Source organism: Manis pentadactyla, chromosome 7, assembly GCF_030020395.1.
Source record: "Manis pentadactyla isolate mManPen7 chromosome 7, mManPen7.hap1, whole genome shotgun sequence".
NCBI lineage: Eukaryota > Metazoa > Chordata > Mammalia > Pholidota > Manidae > Manis > Manis pentadactyla.
The window spans coordinates 52,242,915-52,269,270 of NC_080025.1; the positions used below are offsets into that span (position 1 = coordinate 52,242,915).

At 38.8% G+C, this 26,356-nt stretch overlaps 1 protein-coding gene across 5 annotated transcripts in view; it reads right to left on the minus strand.

Moving 5' to 3' along the window:
* Positions 1-26,356, minus strand: part of SUGCT (succinyl-CoA:glutarate-CoA transferase) — a 698,665-nt gene that overhangs the window by 103,246 nt on the left and 569,063 nt on the right. For all 5 annotated transcript variants that reach the window (XM_036918914.2, XM_036918912.2, XM_057504387.1 and 2 more), the window contains exon 13: positions 5,109-5,172. In XM_036918914.2, coding sequence (XP_036774809.1) covers positions 5,109-5,172 — 64 coding nt within the window. The remainder of the gene's footprint in view (positions 1-5,108; positions 5,173-26,356) is intronic.

Genomic DNA, 26,356 nt, shown 5'->3' on the forward strand with positions numbered 1-26,356 from the left:
CCTCACCCTCACCCCCAGAAGGGAAGGGTCTTGGGGACCTCTGCATAGGTCTCCTTTCAATTTTGATTTGTTTCTCATTTGGTCGTGAGTTCTCTTTTGGGTCTTACTCTTCTAGCCTCCAGCTTCCCCTCCAGGGTAACTGTGAGCCTGCCCCCCTTCCTTCTCCACCTGCGCCCTCTTAGGCCCCACCAGGCGCCAGAACCCGTTGCCTCCTCGTTGTTTCCTCAGCCCACGCCAGTGTGGCCCAGCTGATGAATGGTGGGTGTCCGCGTGTCTGCTTACATCTCACTTCCCCAAGAAGCCTTCCTGATTCCACACACTAGGTGAGGTCTCCCTGGGCCATGCTCCCAGAGCATCCTGCTGTAGCCTCTGGCTCTCCAGGAATCAGTCACTGGGCCTGTTTTCTGCGTGTATTGTCCACGTCACCTTCCCTGGTAAACTGCAAGCACTGTAAGTGAGCAGGCCTGTCCTGGGAATGGCCCTTTCACCAGAACTTCATACTGCACATGGCAGGCAATGGGGTTAGTGAGTTTATTTGTGTGTGGGTGTGGGTGAGTGTGTGTTTGAGGTTTTGGCACTGAACCAGGTTACATTAGTTAATTACAAGCAACTTAGTACATTGTGCCCATTATGCTGACGCTGAACTAATGCTGAGCTAAAACTAATGACTAGTCCCCTCCTAGGGAACTCTAAGAACATCAGACTATTTAAGTTCAGCAAAGAAAGATATGATACATTTTCTCATATACCCCCATTAATAATGAATTTTTCATAGTCTCTCTTTACTTTTCTCTGTAAAGGAGGTTTTAAAGCTCAAATGTGAGAATAGTTTAATGAAATAAAGAATGACGGTATTAGGGTAACTACAACTCATATTTAGAGAGAATTCATGAGCAGCTAGTTTGCATGCTTTAACTATGACAGATATGTGCATAAATAAAATTTCCATAGATTGGAAATGGTGGGAAATGATATGAAAGTGGAATAGGTTGCAATATATATAAATTAGTAAGGACATAGTTTAGATCATGCTACCTGCTTCATTTTAATATTAATAATGATTACAAATATTGTAATAATGCATTAAGTACTTATAATAATTTTTTTAAGAAGCCAAAAGGAATTTTAAAGAGGTAAATAACTTCCCATCACTGTTCAAAGTATATTATATTAAACATTGGTTGACCAGTACCTTTATGGTATTAATTAATTAGCAGTCTCCTATATGGGAGGTCTAATCTGAGAATCTGAGGGAATCCACAAGTTTGTGGATTTATACATCTCTAAAAAAGATGAAATAAATATTACATAAGAATTATTGCTTTTCTTCAAGAGATAAGTTTCTAGTATAACTAAAATAGAAAATGATCCAGGCAAATTAGCACAATGTATGGAAAATTCAATACAGTTCACAAGAAGTTCATTAAAAACATAGGAAATATAAATAAGTAGTTTTAAGTAATGTTAACAAGGATTTCTGCTGTAAATGTGAAGATGCAGATACACACACACACACACATACATATATGCAACTCCATAGAGATACAGTTAGTGAATTTAAAACATGTATATCCACTGGCTAATTAGAAAACAGTGTGAAATAGATCACTTTTAACTCCCCACCGGGGAGATTCCCCTTGTTGAGGCATTGTGGGAGAATCAGTTATTTCTACAGCATTCATGAGATCTCCGGAGGGGACATCCCTTCAAAGAAAGGCAGCACTATCATAGGTAAATACAATCAATGAAAGGGACAATCCATAGGAAAATGTTTAATTAGTTACTGATGAATTCCCTTTGCATTTAATATCTCTTGTCCTATCTGACTTCTTATAGAGACAATGAATTAAGAAGTACAATAGCAATTTCTTATCTGACATCCATGAGCAGATATGTCACTTCCCTTTCAAGGGGAGTCCAGACATGCTGCCCTCAAGAAACATTCAGATTCTAATTCCAAAATCACCTAAACACACTCATTTCACCTCGACTCTGTGACTTCCTATGTTAATAATTCTATAGAAAGAATACGAGGAAAGTCAGTAAGACAAACATATCAAAAATATGCCTAAACCCTATAGAAATTAAGGAAACAAAAACAGAATTTTCCAAAGGTAAGTAAAGATAAAAATTAAGGAGAAAAAAAAGAAATTGCTGTAGATTTAAGAATATTACTGTGGCAAATTGATTTTTGGCCCTGGCTGTTGACCCCTCCCTGTGCCCATGCTTTCACATGTAACTGTAGCTTTTCTTAAAAAGAGAGATATTTCCCCACCCCTGGGATACAGCCTAAAAGTTGCCCTGGCCAGTGGAATTTGGATGCAAGGGTTTGCTGGTTCTGCACAGTGTCGTCAGCAGCACCGTGGTTCTGCTTGCCCTATGGCTCTTCTGCTATTGCTTGAGAAGACCAGGGGACACCCGCAGGGCCGAACTCAGCCTGACTCACAGTGAGGAGCCAAGACCTGCCAGACCTGCCCTTAGAAGCAAAACTACCAAGCCAAGCCTTGTCTGGATTAGCCATCCCCTACCTGATCTTTATTATTAGCACATAAAAAAATGCTCATGTTTGAATGCCACTGAAATCTGTGATTATTTGGCACATAGCATTTCTGTGACAATAGCTAAGTGATACATTATAAATTACAGTGAGCCAAAGGGGTGTGCTTTCCCCTTTAGGAAACTGAAAGAATATTTCCCTCTTTCCAAGGTTGACTGTTCATTCGTTTACCAGGAAAGTCAGAAAATTTGCATCTGGTTGAGAGAGTGTGACATCCAGTGAGTTCATTCTAGGCTGGCCACTGACTTACTCTTTTCCTCACTGTACTAACAATTGTATTAACTTGCAAATGTTTACCCTTTCCTCTCATGTGTATTAATGACTATATGACTTCATCTGTAAACTCGTGGAATTAAATTAGATCAGTGGTCCTCAAATTGTTCTTTAGGGCCCATTGTTTCAGGGAGGGGTTTGGAGGACACAGTATGATGGAAGGATGGCAGGAAACTGAACAGTTGGAGTGCTGACCTTCAACCAGCAAATCTCTGCTCAGATCTGTTTTTAAATATCAAGATTTTATTTGGAAAATCAGTTTTACTGTTTAAAAGGTAAAGTTACAAACTGCTGGACAAAATGCTTCTTAAAATCTCATAGTGAAAGCACCATAATTACATTTTTTGTTCTGCCCACCACCTTCTCTTCATCTCTATTACCATGGCCCTAATTTAAGACACCATCATCTGAACTCCTGTGATAACATCCCAACTTGACCCCCTGCATTAGGTTATAAATTGTGTCATTTCACTCCCCTGATTAAAACTAAAGCAAAACCACATGTAGGGGGGCCTCTGGGCTCCGCCTCTCCACAGCCTCATTTTCTCTTCTCTTCCCCCATCTTTCTTACAGGGTTAAACCACACTCACCCCCTTCCTACCTCAGAGACTTCTCACATGCTGGTCCCTCTGCCTGGAATGCTCTTCCCCTACTCTTCAAATGTCAGCTCTTATTCCTCAATTCTCAGTTTCTAAGTCATTCCCTCAGAGAGGCTTTCTCTGATCACCAAACTAACATAGGTCCCTTCTGTCCCCATTATTCTCTATGACAGCACATTGTCTTGCTCCCTTCTTTGCACCTATCATGGTTTATAGTTACAAGAACATTTTTTGATTGCCTTTATTATCTGACTTTCCACTGAGTATATAAGCCCCACCTGGCCAGAGGCTGAGTTGTCCAGTTTATGTTTGCATTCCCAGTACCCAAAGCATTGCCTGGCACATAGTATATGCTCAATAATATGAATGAATAAAATTTCTTAACTTTTATCAACATGTCTTTTTTCACTACCTTTACGTAGCATTTCTCTGTGAACATGTGATCCCAGTCTCTGATATGCTCATAGCTGCTCTCTCTCTCGGTTACTTCCCTTAATTGATGTATCATGTTCTTTATACTCCTGCACGTGAGATTTTTCTCTTTCAACTTGTTTTATTCATCACACTGTCCATGATTTGATCTGCTCTGGGACATTATTATCAAGCTGACCCCAAATCTTAGAATTAAATTAAATCTGGAATGAACTTAACAAGAGCGATTACCCCGGAAATGGGATCCCGTACCTACAGAAGTAAATGCTCTGTGTCATTTGACGGAAGTGACTAAAGAGTTTGGGGAACACCCAAATTTCAAGCAAGGTGACCAGGATATAGTTTCAGGAAAACAGTGACCAAAGTTATATCCTAACTAATTTCATTATTCTCTGTCAGAAGAAAAAAAAAGTTGTATGCTTTGTGGATAGTCTAGAAAACAGGGGCACAATGAACATGAAGGTGGAGTGGTTTTCCAGCAATGGCCAGAGTAGAGCCAGCAGACCCGAGGCATGGTGACCGTATGGTCACTAGAGAAGGGTAGGTGGCAGGGGTAACAGTTTGACCTAAGCTCCCACTACAGGTTGGATGCTCTAGGAGTAGACACGAGGCTTCCGGCTACTGGAAAGAGAACTCTCTCCCTAGAAGTTAAAAAGTTGGCATTTTGTCTTCAACCAAAATGTCTCTAGTGAGTTTGTTGGATATGAGTCAACTTACAGAACTTCTAAATATTCTGAGTTTACAGAAATCATGTCATTTCTTCATGTATAAAGGTAAGACCTATACCCAAAATGGACCTTAGGGTATGTATGGATCAGAAGAAAAACGTCCTGGCCTGAGCAGAAAATCGTCTTCCTTGGATGCCGTGTGTCTCGTGCCTGGCTTTCATTTCATTCCCCTTTGAACCACACGTAATTTCATAATATCTGCCATAACTATCGTTACCTATCCATTGGCAATTACTTAATGGACTTTTGTGAGTACATGATCACACAAAATAGAGTTAGGTAATATGAACATTTTTTTTTTGTCACTGAGGCAATCAGACATTCATTAGAATGAAGACAATTCTGTAGTCGCGGCACACATGTATGGGTATGACCCTACAATCCCCCTTTTATCCAAAATGAAAAGTTTAGATAATGTCTTGACAATTTGTTTGGGGGGATCATCCCCTACCTGCCATGATCAGCATGGGGAACAACTAACAAAGAAAGGTATTAAGGAAAATAACAAAATTTTCAAACCTGGGACTGATATCTTCCCCACAGTCGGATGTTTCATCTCCATAATGAGGCCATTGTGCAACACCTTGAAATAATGAGGAAAAAAAAACAAGAAAAATAGTAAGAAAAAAAAAACTTACAAAATAAAAGTACTGCCAGTCTCAAGGGATGTGGAAAACCCTATTCAGTCCACTGAAGAAAGGTATTACAAAACATAGAGCTGCTTGAAACCTTAGTGTGAAAGTATTTATTTGAAGTAAAAATGTTCATTCCATCTTTCATTAAACCAAGTGAAGCCAAAAAGAATTAGAAGACTCAAGGACTAGCAAACCACCTTTTTATAAAGTCTTCCCACTCTTAAAAATGTTATTTGATCCTAAATATAGGGTATGATTTTTCCCTCCTTTCATCTATACTTGGTTCTCTAAATATTAAAGCTCACCCCCTTTGTGCCTCACCCTCAGAGCAGGACAAGAACAAGGGCTGCTGCAGAAAGGCAGGAGGGGAGGAACCAAGACCTGTCACAGAGGATCCCACTGGGGTGGCATGGGCGCTCCCGGCAATTTATTCAGCAGAAGGTATGGGGAGTCAATTCAGTCTGAAAGGGGAATCACATTATCTAACAGCCCCATGACTGCTGGAAATGGACAGATTCAGAGCTGCTGTGACAGTGAGCAGAGCCAGCTGACTGGGAGCCTGCAGGAGGCCCGGGTCAGAGGCCTGAGCAGCAGGGGACTGAAAGCAGAGATGTGTCCAGTGGCACTAAGACCCTAATCCTAAGACTAGGGTTCAGAACTAGCACTCTACTAGCCCAGAGTTAGGGGAAGCTGGGGGCCAGAGAACTGAGGACAAAAGCCAGAGACCCCATCCTAGATAGCTGATTAGGCTCTCACACATTGGCACCAAGACAGATGTCTAGGGCCCCATCAAGAACACCAGGTAGGCTTGACCTCAAGATGAAGATTCAGGCCCAGGGACATTCCTCAGGGACCCAGCCAGCAGAAGTGTTCCTTGATGCTGGACCACTTGACCACTGAACAGATGACCTAAATCCCTGGCACACAGAGGCTGTAGTGCTTCCCATGGGGTAGGCAAGAAGACAAAATCTGCCAGGGATCAAGTGCCCTGCAATGGTAGGCAGAGGGTGACATAAGGGCATAGAATTAGATTCTAGAAAATGAAAGCTGGATCACTGGAGGCAAATATTTTCTCCTGCACAAATGAAAGTGCCCCCAAGTTGTTTGCCTTAACTTGTCTTTTAACAACTGGAGGTTAACTTGTTGTTCTGTCTCAAAGGACCCCAAATTCAATTCACTATTACTGTTACTACGTCTTCAGTGAAACATACATGGGTGACTTACACATGAATCATGCTTCACCTACACTATCTACCAAATGGAGGGTTGCTTCTTCCTGCTCTGTACATGGATCCAAAGAAGAGAAGTGATACAGTGGCACAGTAAAGTTAGGCACCACAATTTCTTGCTCATATCGCAAACAGTAGCAGTTGTAACAGCTCTATAGCATTTTGAACTTCAGGTAAAAGCAAGATTTGCATACCCATGACTTTATCATAATCTTTTCACAGAGCAAAAGAGCATGGAATAAAGAAACTAATACAAATGATTTTCCCGCTTGGAAGTCTCAGGGAGAGGTCAAATGTCTTAGGTTTTATTCATTTCCAGTGAGCTTTTAGGTCACATTATGGGATCAACCATGGATAAGACAGCCTCACAGGTGACATTTCCAGGTGAAAACGAACACTCTGCTGCGGCTAAACACTCTGGCTTCCACTGTTGCCTTTGGGAACGGTCGCCACGATGCTCCTTAAACAGCCATATCAAACCCCCGCAGTGAGGGGGACACCGTGCCATATGGAGATCCTTTCTAGGGATGCCTTGCCTCTCTTGTGGAAGCACCAGCTTTGCACCCGAGAGCCGGCCAGAGAAAAATCTTGCCAGTGTTAGAACTGTGCTCTAATTTAATTCTGGTGTGGCTCGTTCTCAGCACCCACCCCGCACAGCCTCCTCCTATGTGGGGGCGGGGGCTCAATGCCAACACGAGGTGCTAAATCTCAGTTCTACTGAGGACAGGAACAAAAATACCAAGCTAAATTTCACTCGGAACAATTATCTGCACACTGAATCATTCTTCTCTTCTCATATCTCTATTGCCCTCCTGACTACCTCTTTGTAATAACACTGCAGTGCTACTCACAAAAGACAAAAGTGAGTGTTCTTAGCTAAATATAACTTAACTGATAGTGTTGAAATTAATTAACGTTGAATTTTAATCATGTAGGAAACGTTAAGTGTCAAACGTGAAAGGGTAGTTGGTAAAGGTCAAGGGACGCATGTCAAAGTTTTGTGAAGCAAGAGCTAGCAGCTGATCAAAGTTTTTCATGGAAGCAGCTTCAGTATTGCTTCCTTCAGCCCTATCCTCGTGGCTGCCTGGATACTATATTCCCAGCATGAAACCTTATCTAACTGTATGGATTCCTTTGCACTGAGAATCATTCAATTCTAAGCAGAAATATAAATTCTTCTCACGTCTGGCAAAGGAAGGTAACTGCAGTTTCTCATTTGTTGTGCTTTTGTACAATCATGAGGCAAGAGGGCTAATTTGAACCCCCACCTTCAGAAAGAGCAGACTTAATCCCCAGCCTGGTTACCACACACTTTTTTATGTAAAGTCTGAAGTCAATAAAACTCCATAGGCTTTCTTCTGAATCAGGTCAGATTATCCCAGAGAACAAGTGAGGCTGTGGCAGCGCTGTCCCTGGAAACCTTGCCTGATGACTTGGAATCTTGGAAAACTCTCCAGTCTTGTTTGTTGGGCAAGTCCTGCTCTGTTTAGTAACATACCCGAGAATCTCAGAACCCAGGCGGTCTGTCTGAATTGTACCATCAATCTCTCCCGCTGCACTTCAGGCATCTCACCCCAACTTTGTTGGAAATGGAGGAACTGCCACCTTCACCATATCTGTATAACATTTCTTTGGGAATGGCTACTAAACGTTCCCTTTCCTTTTCTTATCCAGGCCTAACACCTCAATCTCTTATTACCTTAAGCCAGCAATTCAAATTCAAATGCATCTTTTTCTTGCTAGTGCTACAATATAGACAGACCTTTTCTCCCTGCCATTCCTGCCATAGGCCTTTAAAAAAAGACTTTCTTACTTTCACTTGAATTTTTCATTTCACTCAAATGTTGCATTTTCTGACCACAAAAGATGGAATGGGAACCTTAGCTTTAAGAACCTTCAACAGCATTTTCTCTACAGGAAGTGTCATGCCTTGAACTCCAGTCTGGCCATTCAGGGCACTATTTGTTACATATTTAGCTATTTTTAAATAAGACAAGGGACCTTCCCTAGAACTTTGTAGTCGATTTTGTCCTTCTTTTATTTATTTTTTCCTTCCTAGATCCTACTTCATGGTTTGGTAGCTCTTCTAAATTTCATTTCTTCTCCTTGAAATTTCAAAAGCCCCTTCTTGACAAGAATAGAATTGTAGACAGTGCACCAACCTCTTTAGCAAAGCATCAGGCCTATTTAAAATGAGGTCTCTCTTCTTCAAGAGCTTTACAGATTGACAGCCTAATGACAGAGTCAAATGGTAATGTACTAATGATGGGGGGAAAGAGTAAAATCTATACCTTAAAGTGATATGGGAAATAAAATTTAAGTGAAAGTAAGAAAGTCTTTTTTTTTAAGGCCTATGGCAGGAATGGCAGGGGGAAAAGGTCTGTGTTGAAGCACTTGCAAGAAAAAAAATGCAAAAAAATAAAAATGGATACCCACTATATACGCAATGAAAATCTCTATGGAAAGCATAAGATCTGAGTCAAGAGAAGAAGTAGCTAGACATACTCAAATGAAAAGAGCCTGATCGAATGCTGGCGCTAAACGATGAACATATATAATAAATGTCAAGACTATGTCAAAAATGGACACCATACCATTCCATAACATTAACAATGCTATACAAAACAGAACTGAGCTACCCATGTACCACAAATACAGATATGACCTATTCATTACATTTAACAAAAATCCCAGAGCACCACTATACTAGATGATATGAAGGGGCTGGCAGTAAAAAGATGAATGAACTTGTGTTCAAAGTGCCTATAATTAGAAGGGACAGCAGGGAATAAGAGACCCAAGCCAATTTTTATAATGCAGTTGAAGCTCCATGATGAAGCAGCAATGTCTAGAAGGTAAATAACTATCCACCTCGAAAGGAAGCCAAAAGATGTAGGTCAAGGAGGTCAGTAAAAGTCATAGAACAAAGTTGATTGAAATAAAACATTAGGTCAACAGTTACAACAACAAATAGAATAACAGCAGCTATTGCTCAGCAAGACTCCTAAGGGTCAGGCGCTATGTTCAAAGCTAAAGAATTTAATCCTCTCATGCTAGGTAGAAATTACTATCTTCTGCATTTCTACTGATAAAGAGATGGAAGCTTAAAAAGATTAAGACTGGCCCAGGTTTAATTAATAAATGGCTGACCTTGGATTTTAATTTAGGCATGTCTGACCCTAAACTCTTAGCTAGTTGGAGACTTAGTAAAAGAAAAATACAGAAGAGCATAATTTGATTTACTGTTAAAATAACTAGCTAATGTGGTCAATTCTGCAAAACAAAAAATTAGTAAATTCATTGGGGAAAGAAAATCAGCCAAACAGATTGTTTGGCACTATGCAGCCCAATTAGTTAATAAACAGAACTGCTCCCTTCTAGATAGCCCAGGATATTCTGGATACCACAGATACAAAGCCTGTGAAAAGAGGAAGGATTTTGGCCCCAGCCTAGCTCAGATTTTGAAGGGGACAGAGCCAGCGGGGGACCTTCGCAAGGCGCTTAAGTACTCTGAGGCTTAATCCCTCAGGACCCTCTTCAATAAAAAGGGGTAACAATATGTTTTTCTCAGTTGTTTGTAAGGATTCCATGAGATGATGAGTATAAAGCAGTGGGCACAGGGCCCTGGACAGAGTCAGCTCAAAATAAATGGCAGCTGTTTATCATTAACAGTAGACTAGATCCAAACCCTGGCTCCCCCAAGGATGAGCTGTATGACTTAGGGGTACATTCATTCATGCAGTAAATGTATGTTAAATGTATTAATAGTAGTGATTAATAATTAATAAGTACTAAATGCATATGAATGTGCCACACATTAAGTGCAAAAGAAAACCCGCATCACAGAACAAGGAAGGTCCTCGCCCTCAAGAAGCTTGGTCCTGTGAGGGAAACTTTCAAATTAAATGGTATCCACCGGCCTGTTACTATCACATAATAGCATCTGTTGAGTTCTTTGCTAGTATACCCAGTGCCTTGAACATTATCTGGTAGATGCTGAGTGATACTTTATTGGATTTATTGAACTAAATGTACATATTTATTTAAGTTGAATTGACTAAGTGGCAAGTGGCTCATTTCGGTTTCCTAAAGTTTCCCAGATGATCATGAATCTGTCCTAGATGCTGTGCATATCTGAAATCATTCCAGAGGCCATGCTGAGAAACTGCAGGAATCATGACCATCAGCAGTGAAGAAAAGCCCAAAGGGTGGCTGGTCTATGAGTTCAGCAGAAACAAAGGGCACGTGCATTATACATGTACAGTGAATCTACCACACTTGAAGAATATAATCCTAGCATTCTTCTTCATTGGGAAAACTCAGAAAATCACTCCCAAAACATGCAATAATACCTTAGAAAGCAAAAAAGCATTGACGTAATCTCATTTATTGTCCCTTTTATTAAATTAGTCGTTCCTTTAGCTTAATAGGAAAACAACCTTGGAATAATATTTGAAAAGTTATATAACTGAAAGCATAAAATACAATTAAAATGATAAAAGCTAATTCAACTGTTTCTGAAAACAAGAAATGCAAAAACAACATATAAATTTGTGAGAAAAATGAACCCATAAATGCCTAACTTTACTTAGATGGTGAACATTCACATGCTGACATTTTTTATTTTCTTAATTCTTTTGAAACAATTACTGAAGTAAACTTTATTTTTGTGCTAATGCACATGAAAGTCCTTTCCCTCTTTTTTCTAATTAAAAAAAATCTGAATATTAGTCATTCAAAGAGGTATGATAACATATATGTATGGTTTAATGAGTACAAATAAAAGTGTAAGAAATAGAACATTACCAAGATGTTTAAACTCCCAAGGTTGCCCCAATCCCTCTCCTCCATCCCCAAATAGTCACTCTGAATTTATTTTTATCATTTCTTTATTTTTCTTCATCTTTGTACCCTAGATATGTATATTGCTAATAATTTAGTGCTTGCTTTCACCCACTTATAATATTTATATCAATGAAATCATGAATATGTATTCTTCTCTGGCTCACTTTTTCTCTTAACATTAACATCTTTTTTGAGATTCATTCATTCCATTTTGTAGTATGTGGCCATGGGCCAATTATGGCCATTAATGTAAAGTATGCCATTACATAAATATATAATAATTTATCATCTACTGTGCTGTTACATTGCTTCCAGTTATTTTACTATGACAAGAAATGCTGTCACAGTAACCTTCTCTCTGTGCAACAATTACACTAGGGCATATCCTCAGAGCTATAATTGCTAAAGCATAGGGTACATATATCTTCAACTTGTTAAGCAATGGCAAATTATCTTCCTAAGTGGTTTACCAGCCATTTCCACTAATAGTGAATGTTATTTTCAATTTCTTTATGCCCATAGTGGACTTTGATGTTATTAAAGTTTTTAGGTTTTGCCAGTCTAATCACTATGAAATGATACCTTATTTAACTTGCATTTCCTTGATGTCTAATGAGGCTGAATATATTTTCCCTGCTTAATAACCATGTATATTTCCCTTCAGTGAAATGTTTGTGCAAGTCATTTGCATGTTTTTCTATTGGCTTAATTATCTTCTTCTTATTGAGTCATAAGAGTTCTGGTTTGAATCCTCATTAAAACATAAATTGAAAATACAGATTTATTTCTCATTCTATGGTGTTTTAACAAAGTTCTTAATTTCAGCATTCTCAAATTTACTGAATTTGTCCTTTGTGTTCTGTACCTTTTATGACATATTTTAAAAATTCTTCCCTACTCTAGGTGAAAAAGATGCTTTCCTAAATTTTCTAATAAAAATTTTAAATGCTGGCCTCTTTATAATAAAAGCTTGCAGCAAGTTAGGGATTGAGAGGAATTACCTAATCTTGATAAAGAACATCTACAAAAACCTTAAAGGTAACTTCATACCAAATAGTGAAAGACTGATTTTGCTCTGATTTTAAGAACAAGGCAAGAATGTCTGCTGCCACCCCTCTTAGTCAACATATTACTAAAAGTTCTAGCTACAATAAGTTAAGAAATAAAGGCATAATTTGAATAAAGTCATGCAAATAATAAAGAAATGTAAAAGGAAGACATAGAAAAAGAAATATAGTAAACAGAAGAAATCACACAAATGGCATGATTGTCTATGTAGAAAATCCCAGTGAATATAAAAAAATACTTTTAGAACTAATAAATGAGTTCTTCAAGGTCACAGGATATAAGACCAACACACAAAATCAATCACATTTCTGTATACTAACAGTGAACATGAGGAATGCAAGTTGAAAATAAATACTATTAAAATTACTTAAAACAATGAAATACTTAGATATAAGCTTAACAAAATATGTACAGACTCTGTATGCTGCAGATAACAAAATGCTGATGAAAAGATCAAAAGAGACCTACAGAGTGGAGACGCATACTATAGTCTTGGATTTGAAGAACCAAGAGAGTAAAGATGTCAATTCTCCTCAAATTTATCAATGGTTTTAATGCAATTCTTGTGAAATCCCCACAGTTTTTTGTAGAAATAGAAAAAGTTTATTCTAAAATTTTATGGAAAGACACAAGCCTCAGAATAGCTTAAACAACCTTGGAAGTATGAATAAACTGAAAGAGATTCAGTCCACCTGTTATTAAGGTATATTATACAGCTGTTAGGACAGTGTGGTATTAGTAGAGGGACAGAAACATAAATCAATGGAAAAGAATTGAGAACTCAGAAATATATTCACACAAATATGCACAAATAATTTCTGATGAAGTTGCAGATGCAATGGAGGAAGAACAGCCTCTTCAATAAAGAAGTATTGGGACAACTGGGACAAAAAAGAAAACCTCAACCTAAATCTCATATCTTATACAAAAATTAACTCAAAATGGGCCATGGCCTTCAATGTATAATTTAAAACTATAAAATCTTAGGAAAACTTTTGGATTGTTCTGCAAGACATCATGTTATAGGGATGAGAAAGCTACAGAATAGGAGAAATATTTGGAAGCAATATATATCTGACAAAGGACTAGTACACAGTACGTATATAAAGAACTCTTACAACTTAACAGTAAAATATAAATAAATAAAATCCAACTAGAAAATAGGCAAAAAACACATAAACAGACATTTCACCAAAGAGGATATACAGATGGCATATAAGCCCATGAAAAGGTACTCAATATCATTAACCATTAGGGATTTGCAAATTGAAAGTATACTGAGATAATGCTTTATACCTATCAGAATGGTTAAAAATTTTTAATGTGACATCAAATACTGGCAAAGAGAAACTGGATCACTTACACAGTTCTGGTGAGAATATAAAATGATACAGCAGTTCTGGAAAACAGTTTGGCTGTTCCTTAGAAAACTAGACATGCAGCTGCATATAACCCAGCAATTGAACTCCTGAACTTTCATCCCAGAAAAATGAAGTTATGTTCATGCAAAAACCTGCACATGCATGTTCATAACAGCTGCCTTGTAATAGCCCCAAATTGGAAACAGCACAGATGCCTTCAGCTGAGGAATCATGAAGCCAACTGTGGTACATCCATATCATGGAATACTCCTAGGCAGTAAAAAGGAACAAGCTATGGATTCACGCAACAATTGGATCAATCTTGAGGGAATTATGCTGAAGGGAAAAAGCCAGTCCCAAAAGGTTACATAGTATATGATTCCATTTACCTAGCACTCTTGAAATGATAAAACTTTAGATACAGAAAGCAGATTAGTGATAGAGGGTAGAGGAAAGGGAAGTGTACAGAGCTATCAAAGGACAAGAGAGACACATTCACAATGAACTGTTCTGTGTCTTGACTGTATCAATGTCATTATCGTGGGTGTGATATTATAAGATAGTTTTGCAAGATGTCACCACTGGGGAACTGGGTAAATGGTACATGGGATCTCCCTGTGTTACTTCTTAAAACTGCATGAGAATCTACAATTATCTCAAAATAAAAAGTTGATTTATTTAACAACTTTTAAAAAACACTTTGATCTTCTGTATTTTGTTTTTCAAAGAAACTGGAATTGAATTTTGTGTATGATGTGAAAAAGCATTCAATTTCATTTTTCCTAGAACAGTTTTTGAGCTGTCCGTCCTTTCCTCATGAATCTGCAAGAACAGCTCTTGTGTCCATCATTTCTGTGCATGTGGGGTTGTTTCCGGGCTTTTCTTTCAGTCCTATGGGTGTATTTGTCTACCCATGGTTGACACCAAACTGACAAAATACCTGCAGCTTTATCATAAGTAACGGTGTTTTGTTTGGCAAGATCCCTGGTCCACCCCTGCCTTGTCCTTTGTCTTCTGGGGTTCTTGGCCCCTTATTCTTCTCTATCACTTTTAAAGTCAGCCTGTTCATTTCCAGGAAAACACTATTAGGCAGAAATAATACCCTTACCATATTATCTTTTTACTTATTTACATTAAATATTTACTTAAATGATTTCAATTCATGTAAGTCATTTGTATGTTTTATAAAGTGTTCGTCTTTTTCATAAAGGCTCTGCTCATTTTTCACTAGATTGATCCCTAACAAAAGCAGTCATTGTAGTTGCTAAGGTAAAATGGATTTAAAAAAAATAAAACTTGCCTTTTATTTGTAGCATATAGAAACAAAATTAATTTTAAAAGTTTGATATTTCTGGCAAACACTCTTAGTGATGAGTCATTTAAGATTCTGTTGGTTTTCTATGAAATTAACTATGTCATCTCTGAATAATTATAATTTTGTTTTTCCTATTGAGTTCTTAGGACTTTTGTTTTCTTATATTGTTAGCTAGTACTACCAATATATTGATGGAGTGTTAGTAGAAAACATTTTTTTCTTAATTAATCAAATTTAAAGGAAATGCAATTAATTTTTCATTATCATGTGTGTACCAACATATGTAGGCACACTTTAGTAGGCTGAGGAATCTCTCCTAGTTTGCTGAGTACTTCTATCACAGATGTTGAATTTTATCAAATTCTTTTTATCCATTTAATTAAGAGGATCACATAAATTGTCTCCATTAATCTGCTAACATGAGGAATAAATTTTCTAATATTGAGCCAATCTTACATTTCAAGAACAAACTAATTTTTGAGTCCTGTTTGCTAATATTTTGTTTAAAATTTTCTTAATCCATTTTTATGAGTGAGATTGGCCCATCTGCAATTTCCTTTCTTGTATTGTCCTTGTTGAGTTTTAGTATCAAGAGTAACTACTTCATAGAGTGAGCTAGAGTAATCCTTCTTTGCCTATTTTCTGAAAGTGGTTGTATAATATCCTTCATACCTGGTGGAAACTCACCTGCAAACTATCTGGTGTTTTCTTAGTGAGAATTTGAATTATCAATTTATTCATTAAATCAATACAGGTCAAAACTTTTTCTTAAGTTTTGAAAACACATTATTTTCTAGGAATTTTACCACTCCATTAAGTTGTCAAATTTATTGTCTAAAAATTGTTCATTGCTTATCATTTAATTTTAGAATTATTTTATGTTTCTGGTGAATTTAAATTTTTGTTATTATGTAGTAATTTTTATAGTTATACATTTTGTTTTAAAGTCTTGAGTGTCTAACATTACTAAAGCTACATTAGCTTATTTTTTATTTGTATTTTCTTAACACATCATTTTGTGCCTATACAGTCAACCTTTTTAAGCTTTAAGTTTTAGGTGTGTCTTGAAAATCATAAACCACAGGACTTATCCTATTATATCTTTGTCTTTTAACTGGAAAATTTGGTGCATTTTCATGAATTGGGATTATTAATACATTTGAATTCATTTGTACTGTCTTATGTAGTACCTCTTTTTGTCCCGTTATTTTTTTTTTAAGTCCCATCTTGCCTTTTTTGAGATTGATTGACAATTAGTCTCCCACATTCAGGTTTTCCCATATTTACTAGTTTGGAAGATATACAACTATAATTTTACTCTTTTATCCACTACAAATTTTAACATGCATATTTAGCATAACAAAATAGAAATTTGATTAATACCTATCCAGTTATCCCCATGCCAATTTCTATACTAGATGTTGCCAAATTTTTCAGCTCTCAGTATTTGTAATGTCTTCATAATTTTTCTCAGTGCCCTAGGCAAAAAGAGTCTTTTGTTTTGTTTATTAAGTACATTTGTCTTGTTTACCAAGCAATTAGGTGGAAAACACTTACCACATATTTATATCCTAATAACTTAGTAGCTATTTGAAAAAAGTAATAGACATCAACTGAAGGAAAAAATAATAATTCTTAAATAAACACAATCATCTCATAGCATAATGTGCACTTGTTAGGCACCACACAGCTTCTCAAATCTTGGAATAAAATTACATACTTTCACCCTTATTCCGTGTTTCATTTTGATTTTCTCTTGGCATTCGCTTTTTTTTTTTTTTTTTTCACAGAAACAGCTATCAGAACACCCAGTTTCATACAGATACGATGTAGTTGAAAGGAAAGCAATGCAACACAACGCAATGCAATGTTGAAACGGAAATGCTGTGGACAAGAATTGCATGCTGTATCCAACAGAAGTTTCTGTGTTTGCCTAGAGATTTTAATATTTTTCTGGTGCCCTTGTGTGTCCACAGGGATGCTGTGGTGCCTTGGTATATAGTTGAGGAACAACAATTATATGCCATTATTGTTCAATATTTTGGTTCTCTCTCTTTTTCAATTCAAAAATAGACATTATCAATACTGTTTTTCAAACTTAATATTTTGTTTAGATTCCTACAAGTTTACCATATTTCAGGCTAACCTTTTTTTTTTTTTCAATCACAGACCTGTCTTCAGTGGTTGCATTCTCTCTTCCTGTAGGACATTTAGAAATCCCTTAGTTATCTGTTCATAGCAAGTTCTCTTTGTTTTTAGCTTCTTAGAAGTTACTTTATTTTGCCCCATTTTGAAAGGTAGCTGTGCTGGTGACACATTTCTAAGCTGATAGCTATTTTCTGTTCACACATCAATTATATTTTTCCATAGTCTTGTGATTTTCATTGTTGTTTTTAAGAAGTCAGCTTTAGATCTAGTTGTCATTCCATTGTAGAGTATTACAACAGAAATAAGTAGGTATAAGAACCTGTATTTCCTCCTCTGGCTAATTAAACATCTCTGGTTTTCTACCATCAGCCTAAGCCCCAGCTGCTTTTTATTTAATCCTTGTGATTTTTATTGAACATATTTTGTCTTCAATACTTCATGAATCTGAGGAGTTGTATCTTCAAAAGTTCTGGAAAATTCCCAACCATGTTCAAATATTGCCTCTTTAGCATCTTCTGGAAATCTAATTAGAAATATATTAGGCATATATCAGCTACATATTAGACTCTGTAACTATCTATGTCTTTGCATCTCTTGTGTTCTCGTTCTCTCTTCCAGGGTGAATTCCAGCTAATTTATTCATATCTCTTCCCCAGATCATGAAGCCTCTCCTATGTTGAGTCTAATCTGCTTCTTCACTGGTCTGCTGTGCAGTTGTGTTTTATCCAGGGACAATTTGCAACTGTTTCCTCCAAGGGCTCAGGGGTACCACCAAAACAGAACCACATTAAGTTTTATTGCGTGTAGATTTTCAGGCCCCCAAGGGGAATTAATTCCCGCCCTGTATGCAGGACAGTAGGTCTGTGGCTAGGACATCTCATGAGAGAGTTTCTCTTTATGTCTTTCCTATAAGAGCCAACATCAAAACGGACAGAATCCTGACTGTTTTCCTCTTCTGTCTTCAGTGCAGGTTTTAAAATTTATTTGCTCTGTTTTGTTTATCCCCTTGTTCACCCACTGAGAATGCCGACTTGTGCATGTCCAAGCTTTATTTATTCCCAGTCTCCCACCTAGCATGTGCTTCAGGATTTTTGTCCTATCCCCATGTCGTTTGGCCCATCAAGTCCAAGTTCTAAGCCCATAGGTATTAGGCAATGCCGGCTTCAGAGTCCGCTTCTCTGTGGGCGTATTTTCTGGTGACTTTTGTACCAGCAGGACTTCTCTGGTCATGTAGTCCTCCACATTGACAGAAACAGAGGCCATTGTGTCTTCTCTAAAATACATTTTTTAGGCATAATTTGGTGCTCCAAATTTCCCAAGATTGATTGGCCCAGGGAATAAGAAAAATAATGACTATGAAGTGAAAGAGGAAATACAATCGAATCCAGTGAAACATAAAGGTGATTTGTGAACTTTAAAATCAGGATATTAGAAGTCCACACTTACATCTTTAACTCAATCCTCCTTGGCAGCGGGGCCTTCAATGAAATTATCCCAGAACCTGTTACTACAGACTTTGGTGGAAGTTGAGAAAGCAGTCTTCTCTCTTCAGCAAAGGGCCCTGCAAGACCCTGAGAAACGAGCAACTCCAAGAGGTGGTCAGCAGGATGACTGTGTGTACTGTCTTCACTTAGCAAGAACCAAATAACTCCTTCATTCTTAGGAATTTCTCAGTTTTCCAGGGGGAAAACTGTGAGTTTTGATTAATTCTAAGAACAGGGTCAGGAGGTTGTAAATGTATCATTTTTCTTACCGAATTTAGTCCTCTTGTCCCCTGACACTCCGAAGATGCAAAGCAAAAATTCAGGTGTTCAAAGAAGATGCATGGTCTGATCCAACTTTATTTAATGATACAGTTTTTCATCCTATTCAGAAGCCACAGAAGTAAACATTTTCCTTATCAATGTTCATTTGTTGATCAAGAAATCATCACTTAAATGTGAATCCCTGTCAAGCACTCTACTCTTTCAGGGACCAAAGTAACAGAGGAGTATGTGAGGAGGAAAAAAAATCTCGATTAGATAAAAAATACAGCATAACAAAAAAATGTATGTAGTTTCCCTGAGTAGGCAGAGCTTTCTAAGTGATGTGTCAGGGTTAAACAGTCCTAGCCAGCATGGATGTAGAGAGAGGACACAGTTGAGTGTGAGACTAGCCCCTGCCTACCACGAATGGGTGAGCTACAGACCTTCGCTCATTTTATCCATAGAGAAGCCCAGTGAAATTGGTTATTATTTCTATTTTATAGATGAAGAAGCAGACTCAGGAAGGTAAAATGACTTACTGATATCATACATAAACAGAAAGGGAGGCATACTCATGTCTCTCTGATGGCAGAGCCGTCACATTATACTGTCTCTGAAGTGTTCAGTATCCCATCCCACTATCATAAGACTCTAGGGCTCCTAACCTGGGTGCAACAGATATAAGGAGACAGAATCACTGGGGACACCCAGTATTCCAGATGATTGCCATTAGCTATTTGTCGTTCCTTCTGTTGGCTTGAGGACTATCTAGCAGCGTGGATATAGTAAGATGGAAGCAATATTTCACTGAGGGCTTCCTTTCTGTCTCCTCGTGGTAGAAGGCTGTAAACGCTATTGAGATTAAATCTCTTTTGGGATCCAATTACAGTAAGGAATCTCTTTATTTGGCACAGGAAAACTTTCCCTTCATAAGTCCACAGGACTATGAGCACAGCAGGGTATAACAAAGGCTCAACAGCTGCCTCCTTAACAATTTCTTCTTTAATGAAGTCATGCATGGCAAATGCTGAAGACCCGTTATCGCTCTTGATACAGCATGATATAAGTTCCATAAGGAAAGATTTTCAGCACCAGAAACCACAGAAGAAATGATGTTGTGGCACACACAGTCTCTGAACAGCCACAAAGCAGAATAGCCATTGATAAATGTGATGATTACTCAATCCTCTACCATGAGGAAGTAATATCACTCGTTTCCTTTATGTCCGCCATGCTGGAGAAACAAGGCCACCCAAGAGGCACCAAGTGACAGCCCTGTGGCTACAGGAATATCATGGACACTGCACACCACATCCTTCTTGCACCTAATTCATCATTCACAGAATCTGCTCGGGTTCAAAAAGGACACAACCATTATTTCTCAGACATGTTTCTAAGACAAAAACACTAAGGTGGTGGTTCAGAAATTCAATAAATTCTGTGTTTTCCTTTCACATTTTGGTTTGGTTTTCAAAGGATTTGTGTTGATGGGGACATACTTTGCTTGTTGCAGGCAGATGAGGGTTTGCTGTAGGGCAAGAGATAAGGAGAACTATTTTAGGAAGGAGTCTGTGTGACTAGGGGTGGGGGAGATAATATTGATAAGTGTGAGCAGGGTCACTGATAACTTTGTGGGATATGCCAAGAGACTGTATCAGCCAGAAAGGGCTGAGTCAGCCATAATTTGGGCTTGAATGAGTTGAAGTGTAGGGTGGAGGGATAGTGATCATAATATGTAGAAACTAAACTGGAGAGACAGGAACCCAGTCCAGAGTTAGGTCTGAGCCCCTAACTTCAGACACTTTCATTTTCCCAGCTGACTTTTTGCATCCAGTGGCTCATAATTTCAATCATATGTTTCTAACTTGTCTTGTAGACACTTTTTTTTCAGCACAGATCTTCATGGCCCTGTTACATCTCAGTGGAGCACCAAGATAGTGGTGCTTGCTTCAGGTCTGCTGAGTATCGTGAGAAACACTGCCTTCTGCATAGTAGCTGTGCAATCTGTCTTCCTACTCACAGCCATGCTTTATTTTTGGCACTTGACATGTGACGCTCCTACTCTGATTTGGACATCTTGCTTCTGCTCACAATGAAGACTTTCCTTAGAGCTGAGTCTTGTGGTCAAACATACATTCTATTTAGCCTACTCCTTGAATTAAACCTTATACTGTATGCAGTAGGGTTGAGTAATGGCTACCCAGAGATGACAAGTCCTAATGCCTGGAACTTATCAAAGTTAACTTTATTTGGAAGAGTCTTTGGAGATGTGATTACGTTAAGGATTTTAAAGTGGTGAGATTACCCTGGACTATCCAGGTGGGCCCTACATGCTATTACAACTGTCCTTATAAGAGAGGGGCATGAGGCGGTAATACTGAGGCACCAAAGAGGAGGTGGCAAGGTGATCCGAAAGACTAAGGCTGGAGTAAGAAGACCACAAGCCAAAGGATGCCTGGAGCCCTCAGAAGCTGACTGAGACGAGGGACGAGCCTCCCCTAGAGCCGTCAGAGGAGGTGGGGCCTTGCCAACACCTTGACTTTGGATCTCTGACCTCCAGAACTATGAGAGAATAAACATCCAGTGTGTGGTAATCTGTGTAACAGCAGCCCTAGAATAGACTGTATCTAGCTCTTGAGTTACACCCAGATAGATTCTCAGGAGCTACAATTCTTCATTGAGTTCATGCACCCCTACCTAAACAAATAACACCCGCCCACCAAAAAAAAACACAACAAAACACCCTGCCCAATCTAATGAATCCAACAGAGACAGGAATATTTTGTGCACACACAGCCATGTTCTCATCAGCAGGACAGTATTCTATTGAAACTATTTTCGTGAGTGAATATTACTTTTTAATCTTATTTTTGCACTTTTTTGGAACTAGCTTTGCCATTTTTGATAATCTGGTAGAAACTAAAAACCAAGTCGTTTTCACATCAGATTTTTCTTTCTTGCACTTCAGTGATTTGTTTGTGGAAATGACCTGAGCTCAGGTACAGATAGGCTGGTGCTCCACAGTAGATGTGTATCATGTAAGCAAAGATGTGTATTCACCTTTGGGTTCATTTGCAAGATGCGGCTATTTTCTGATGACTCCCAAATACTAACTTTCTCAAGTTTTTCCTTGATGGTATGAGGCATGATTTGTGAATGCTCTGCATTTCTCTAGAACATAAGGATACTCAGAAACTAAAATACAGACATGAGCAATGTTCCATAGGTATTTCAAAGATCTTGGCCTTCTCTGAAAGCTGTGTTGACTAGTAGAAGGAACACTTACCAATCTCTGCTCTGCCACTAACTAGTTGAGAGGGCTTGGACAAAGGTGTTTTAACCTCTGGACTTCAACTTCTACACAGTTAAAAACTGGGCTGATATGATCTCCCTCAAAGCTTTGCGAAGAAAATTCAGTGAGTTAAACTATTTTCACTGGGATACCTTAGAGACCCTCAGACTCACTAGTGTCCAGATAAAACTCATTGTCACCATACCTCAAACCTGTTCCTCCTGAGGCACCACCCACTCTGCCCCTGCTGTCTCCTAACTGGGAAGTCTCCTTGCCTTTCCCTCTTCTCACACACTGACACCTTTCCCCCAGTCAAGTTGAATTCATTGCCAAGTCCTATCGCTTCCTACCACTTCTCAAATATGCCCCTTCACTTCTGTTTTATGGAGACAACCACAAGTCAAGGCCTCAGAACTGCTTTCCTGGACAACTACACAGCCTCCAGAAGGTCTCACCACCTGCTCCCCCAACATCAGCAACGCCAGCCATCTGAACAGACTCGCTACAGTTTGAATGTGACAGTGCTCTGTGCTCTTCTGTAGCCCCTCTGCATTAGCTGAGAGTGCGCCCAAGCAGTTTTCTTCTTGGGCTTCCATGATATTTTATCATGATCATTTTCAACCTTAGGTGCCAAGATTAAAAGTCAGGAGCTCTCACATGTAAATCTGGACTGAGGCATCTTCATGAAAACAGAAGGGTTTGGAAAGCCTGGCTCTAACCTACATGAGCTGAGAGGGAGCTACAGTCTCTAGCTGAGGCATGCACTTTCCTGTTTCCCTACTGCTGGCTCGCCAGTCTGATACACTCGATGGTCTTGTCTGCCTGGCATTTGGACGTATTTGAGCTGTGACAAAGCCCAAATATTAAGGGAAAAAAGGAAACATACCTAACCTATTTTGTACATAGGTATCTAGAATCACAACGTTCCTAGGGTAGGCGAAATTCTCTCTGCCTATAGTAGAGTAACTAAACATTTCATCTTTACGATTCATGCATTCAGAACCTGCCCCAAAGTCTATATTAAATTGATAGTGACATTGTTTTACAAGAATCAAAGTTTGAAAAAGTCATTTCTAATCCAAACAGGATGGCTAATTTGGAAGAAAGCATGCCTACACGGAAGGACCTGGTATTTCTGGCTGAGCCTCATCCCAGCTCCCTGACACAAAGGGCAGAATTGAGTGTTTCCAGTGGGATGGTCTACATGGGTCAGTGCATACGGGTACATGATGAAAAAGGACTGTAAGGGCCCTTGAGACTCCCCAAGTGAGAAGTTCTTACCAGAGAGAATGGGCAGGGTTTAGAGTCTATTGCTGGAGGTGAAGGGTGCTTGGCAAATAGTTCCCAAAATGTTGCAGCTTTTATCCACTGAGACTAGGAAAGTAAGCACTCTGACAGGAAATGCAGAAATGAACTCATATCTTTTGGATAAGCTGAAGAATAACTTCTAGGAGACAACAATAGATTTCCTACTAAAGAAATCATGACATCTCCGTATATAGCATAGAAAAGTAAATTTGTGGAAGGCAATAAAAAAATCTCATAGGTCACGAAATCCTTGTGTGCAGAAAAAGTTACTGCCTTACCTAACAGTGAGCAAAGGAGTCACTAACAATAACACAATACTATTCCTACTAATGATAATATTATTCAGTATTTGACAGCCCACAGGGGCCTCACCTGTTTCTCCAAACACAATATACAGAGTCAGTGCAGCCGCTCAATCACACACTCCGCTCTGTCTCAGGAGCCTTGCTTAAGTACCCTATTCATCTTTCACCTGCCACGCAAGTGTTGCACCTTGTTTATATATCATTCTTTGTTTTCTTAGTGCAGAGCTCTTTGACTATAAGCACTAACCCCTCCCCGACGAGCAAGCTTATTCCTCATGTGAAAATGCCTGTTCCAAGCAGCGCCTGTCATCAGTTAGAGTGGGAGCCGTCAAGGTGAGGAGGAGTCAACCCTTTGCCAATGTCCTCCAAAATCAAACCCTGGCAATTCAGCCGGTAGATTATTGCCCTGGTGTGCAGCACAGCTTTTCTTTCACCCTGCTCCAAATGTACTCTCTCTCTCCAGGAGTTATCATGCTGGAATATAAGATGTTGGCCTTTATAGACATTGAAAAAAGAGTTAAGTGTCCAGGGCATATAGATTAGTACATATTAGGTAATAATTGCCAATATTTAATGAGTGCTTACTATGTGTCAAGCATTTTGTACAGATTATTTCCTTTCATTGTCTATTAGACCCATTTTACAAAGAAACTGAGGTACAGAGTCTATGTAATTTGCCAAGGTCACCCAGACAGTTTAAATGGCAGAGCCAGGATCTGAATTGGGACTGCCTGGTGTTAGGGCTAAAGCTGTCAACCCCCATTCTATGTTGTCTTTAATTACTGCCTTCCTGGCTATAAAGTTATCTATTATTCTTGACCAGAAGGTGCTCGCGGCCCCTGTCTATGAAGTTCTACACTCTCCTTTCTCCCTTTGGCAGTTTCCTCCCCTAAAATCTTGTATCCTCCCAAGTCAAGGCTGTCAAAGGGTTTAAGGCAGTAGAAATAGAGAAACATCCAATCTCTCCATGGAAAGAGTCTGGTACTTTTATTAAGAGCACAGGAACTCTGGGATTGAGAGACTTGGATTAAGTGGGCTAAGAAACAGAATTTTAAGATTAATTATAGGATTTGAGAGATTATCTCTAGGAGGAAGTATATGAGCCACGAGCCAGAACAGAAAATTCTAATGAATTCCAAGAGTTAAAAGAGAAAAAACTCTGGGAAGGCTTGAAAAGGCTGTGGGAAAGGAAAGCAGAGGCCTTTACTGCCCAGTGAGCTTTACAACCTTTAACGTGACACATCAGCCAACTTCTTAATAGGTAGGATTCTATCCAGAAGGAAACACTTTAACTAAGAAAAGTCTAAAAGACTAGTCTTAATTATTCCCACCACAGAAAAGAAATGATATTTATGTGACAGGTATTAATGGATACTACAGTAGCAATCATAGTACAATACATTAATGCATCAGATAAATAAACTTACACAATGTTTCATGTCAAGTATATTTCAATTAAAAAATTTAAATAAAAAATAACATCACAAAAAAAAAAAAGAAAAGTGAGCAAGCAGGAACTCAACAGATTAAAGGATTCACAATGTTTCTACAGACAGAAAATGCATTGTATCATTTGGATATCAGGATCCTAAGAAGATAGTTTCAGATAATACATGTCTATTAAAAAATACTCTAAAGAGAAAAGATCTCCCATTTTTCACTCATTCATTTATTCAAATTGAGTTTTCTGCGTCGGTGCCTCAACTTCTCGCAGACATAAAATCCCCTAGAGAGCTGGCTTAGGTCTGCGTTTCAGAGATCACATGTCTAACAAGCCCCCGGTGGGTCATGCTGACCCTGTCAGGACGTGCTCTGCATGGCAAGGTGCTGGATGGCAGAACTGCAAGAGAGGACCGCGGAGCACACGGCGTGGGTAGGGAAAGCAAGGCTCGGCTGAGAGGAAAACGGGGACAGGGTCCAAAGGGGCTCCGCGGAGGCTCCCGGCTGAGAAGGTGCCACTCCACTCAAGTGTTTCTCTCACCTGCTTTGAGCCCTTCTAGGATTTTTACATGGCTATGAAAATGGGCTGCTGGCAAACGCAGCCAAAGACCCCACTTTCATGTTGGCCGAATAGAAGTTTAAAGGATTTTACTTTTGTTTTCTCAAACTTTAAATGAAATAATTTTGTTGTTTTATGTTTCCAATGCATCTTCATTTTTAAAGAAAGGATGTAGAGTTGATTCCAATAGAAATTTGGCTTTCGTGCATGTGAGGCAAACATATATATATATATATAAAATATATGTATAAATTTATATATATATATTTTTGCATAATAAATCACATGTATAATAAACATATAATACATATTCAAACTGCACTGTACTGACTTCAGAGGCGAGGTCAGTGAACCACTTGCCGCACGTGGATCTCAGACTCCAGGCTGTTGCATTCGGCCAGCCCCAGACACTCTCAGTAGGAGAAAGGAACGACCAAGTGTGCCAGACAGACACCAACAGGGTCAGATGTGTCAGTACTCCTCTGCAATGTCCTCCCACTTGCCAGTGGCCCCATGT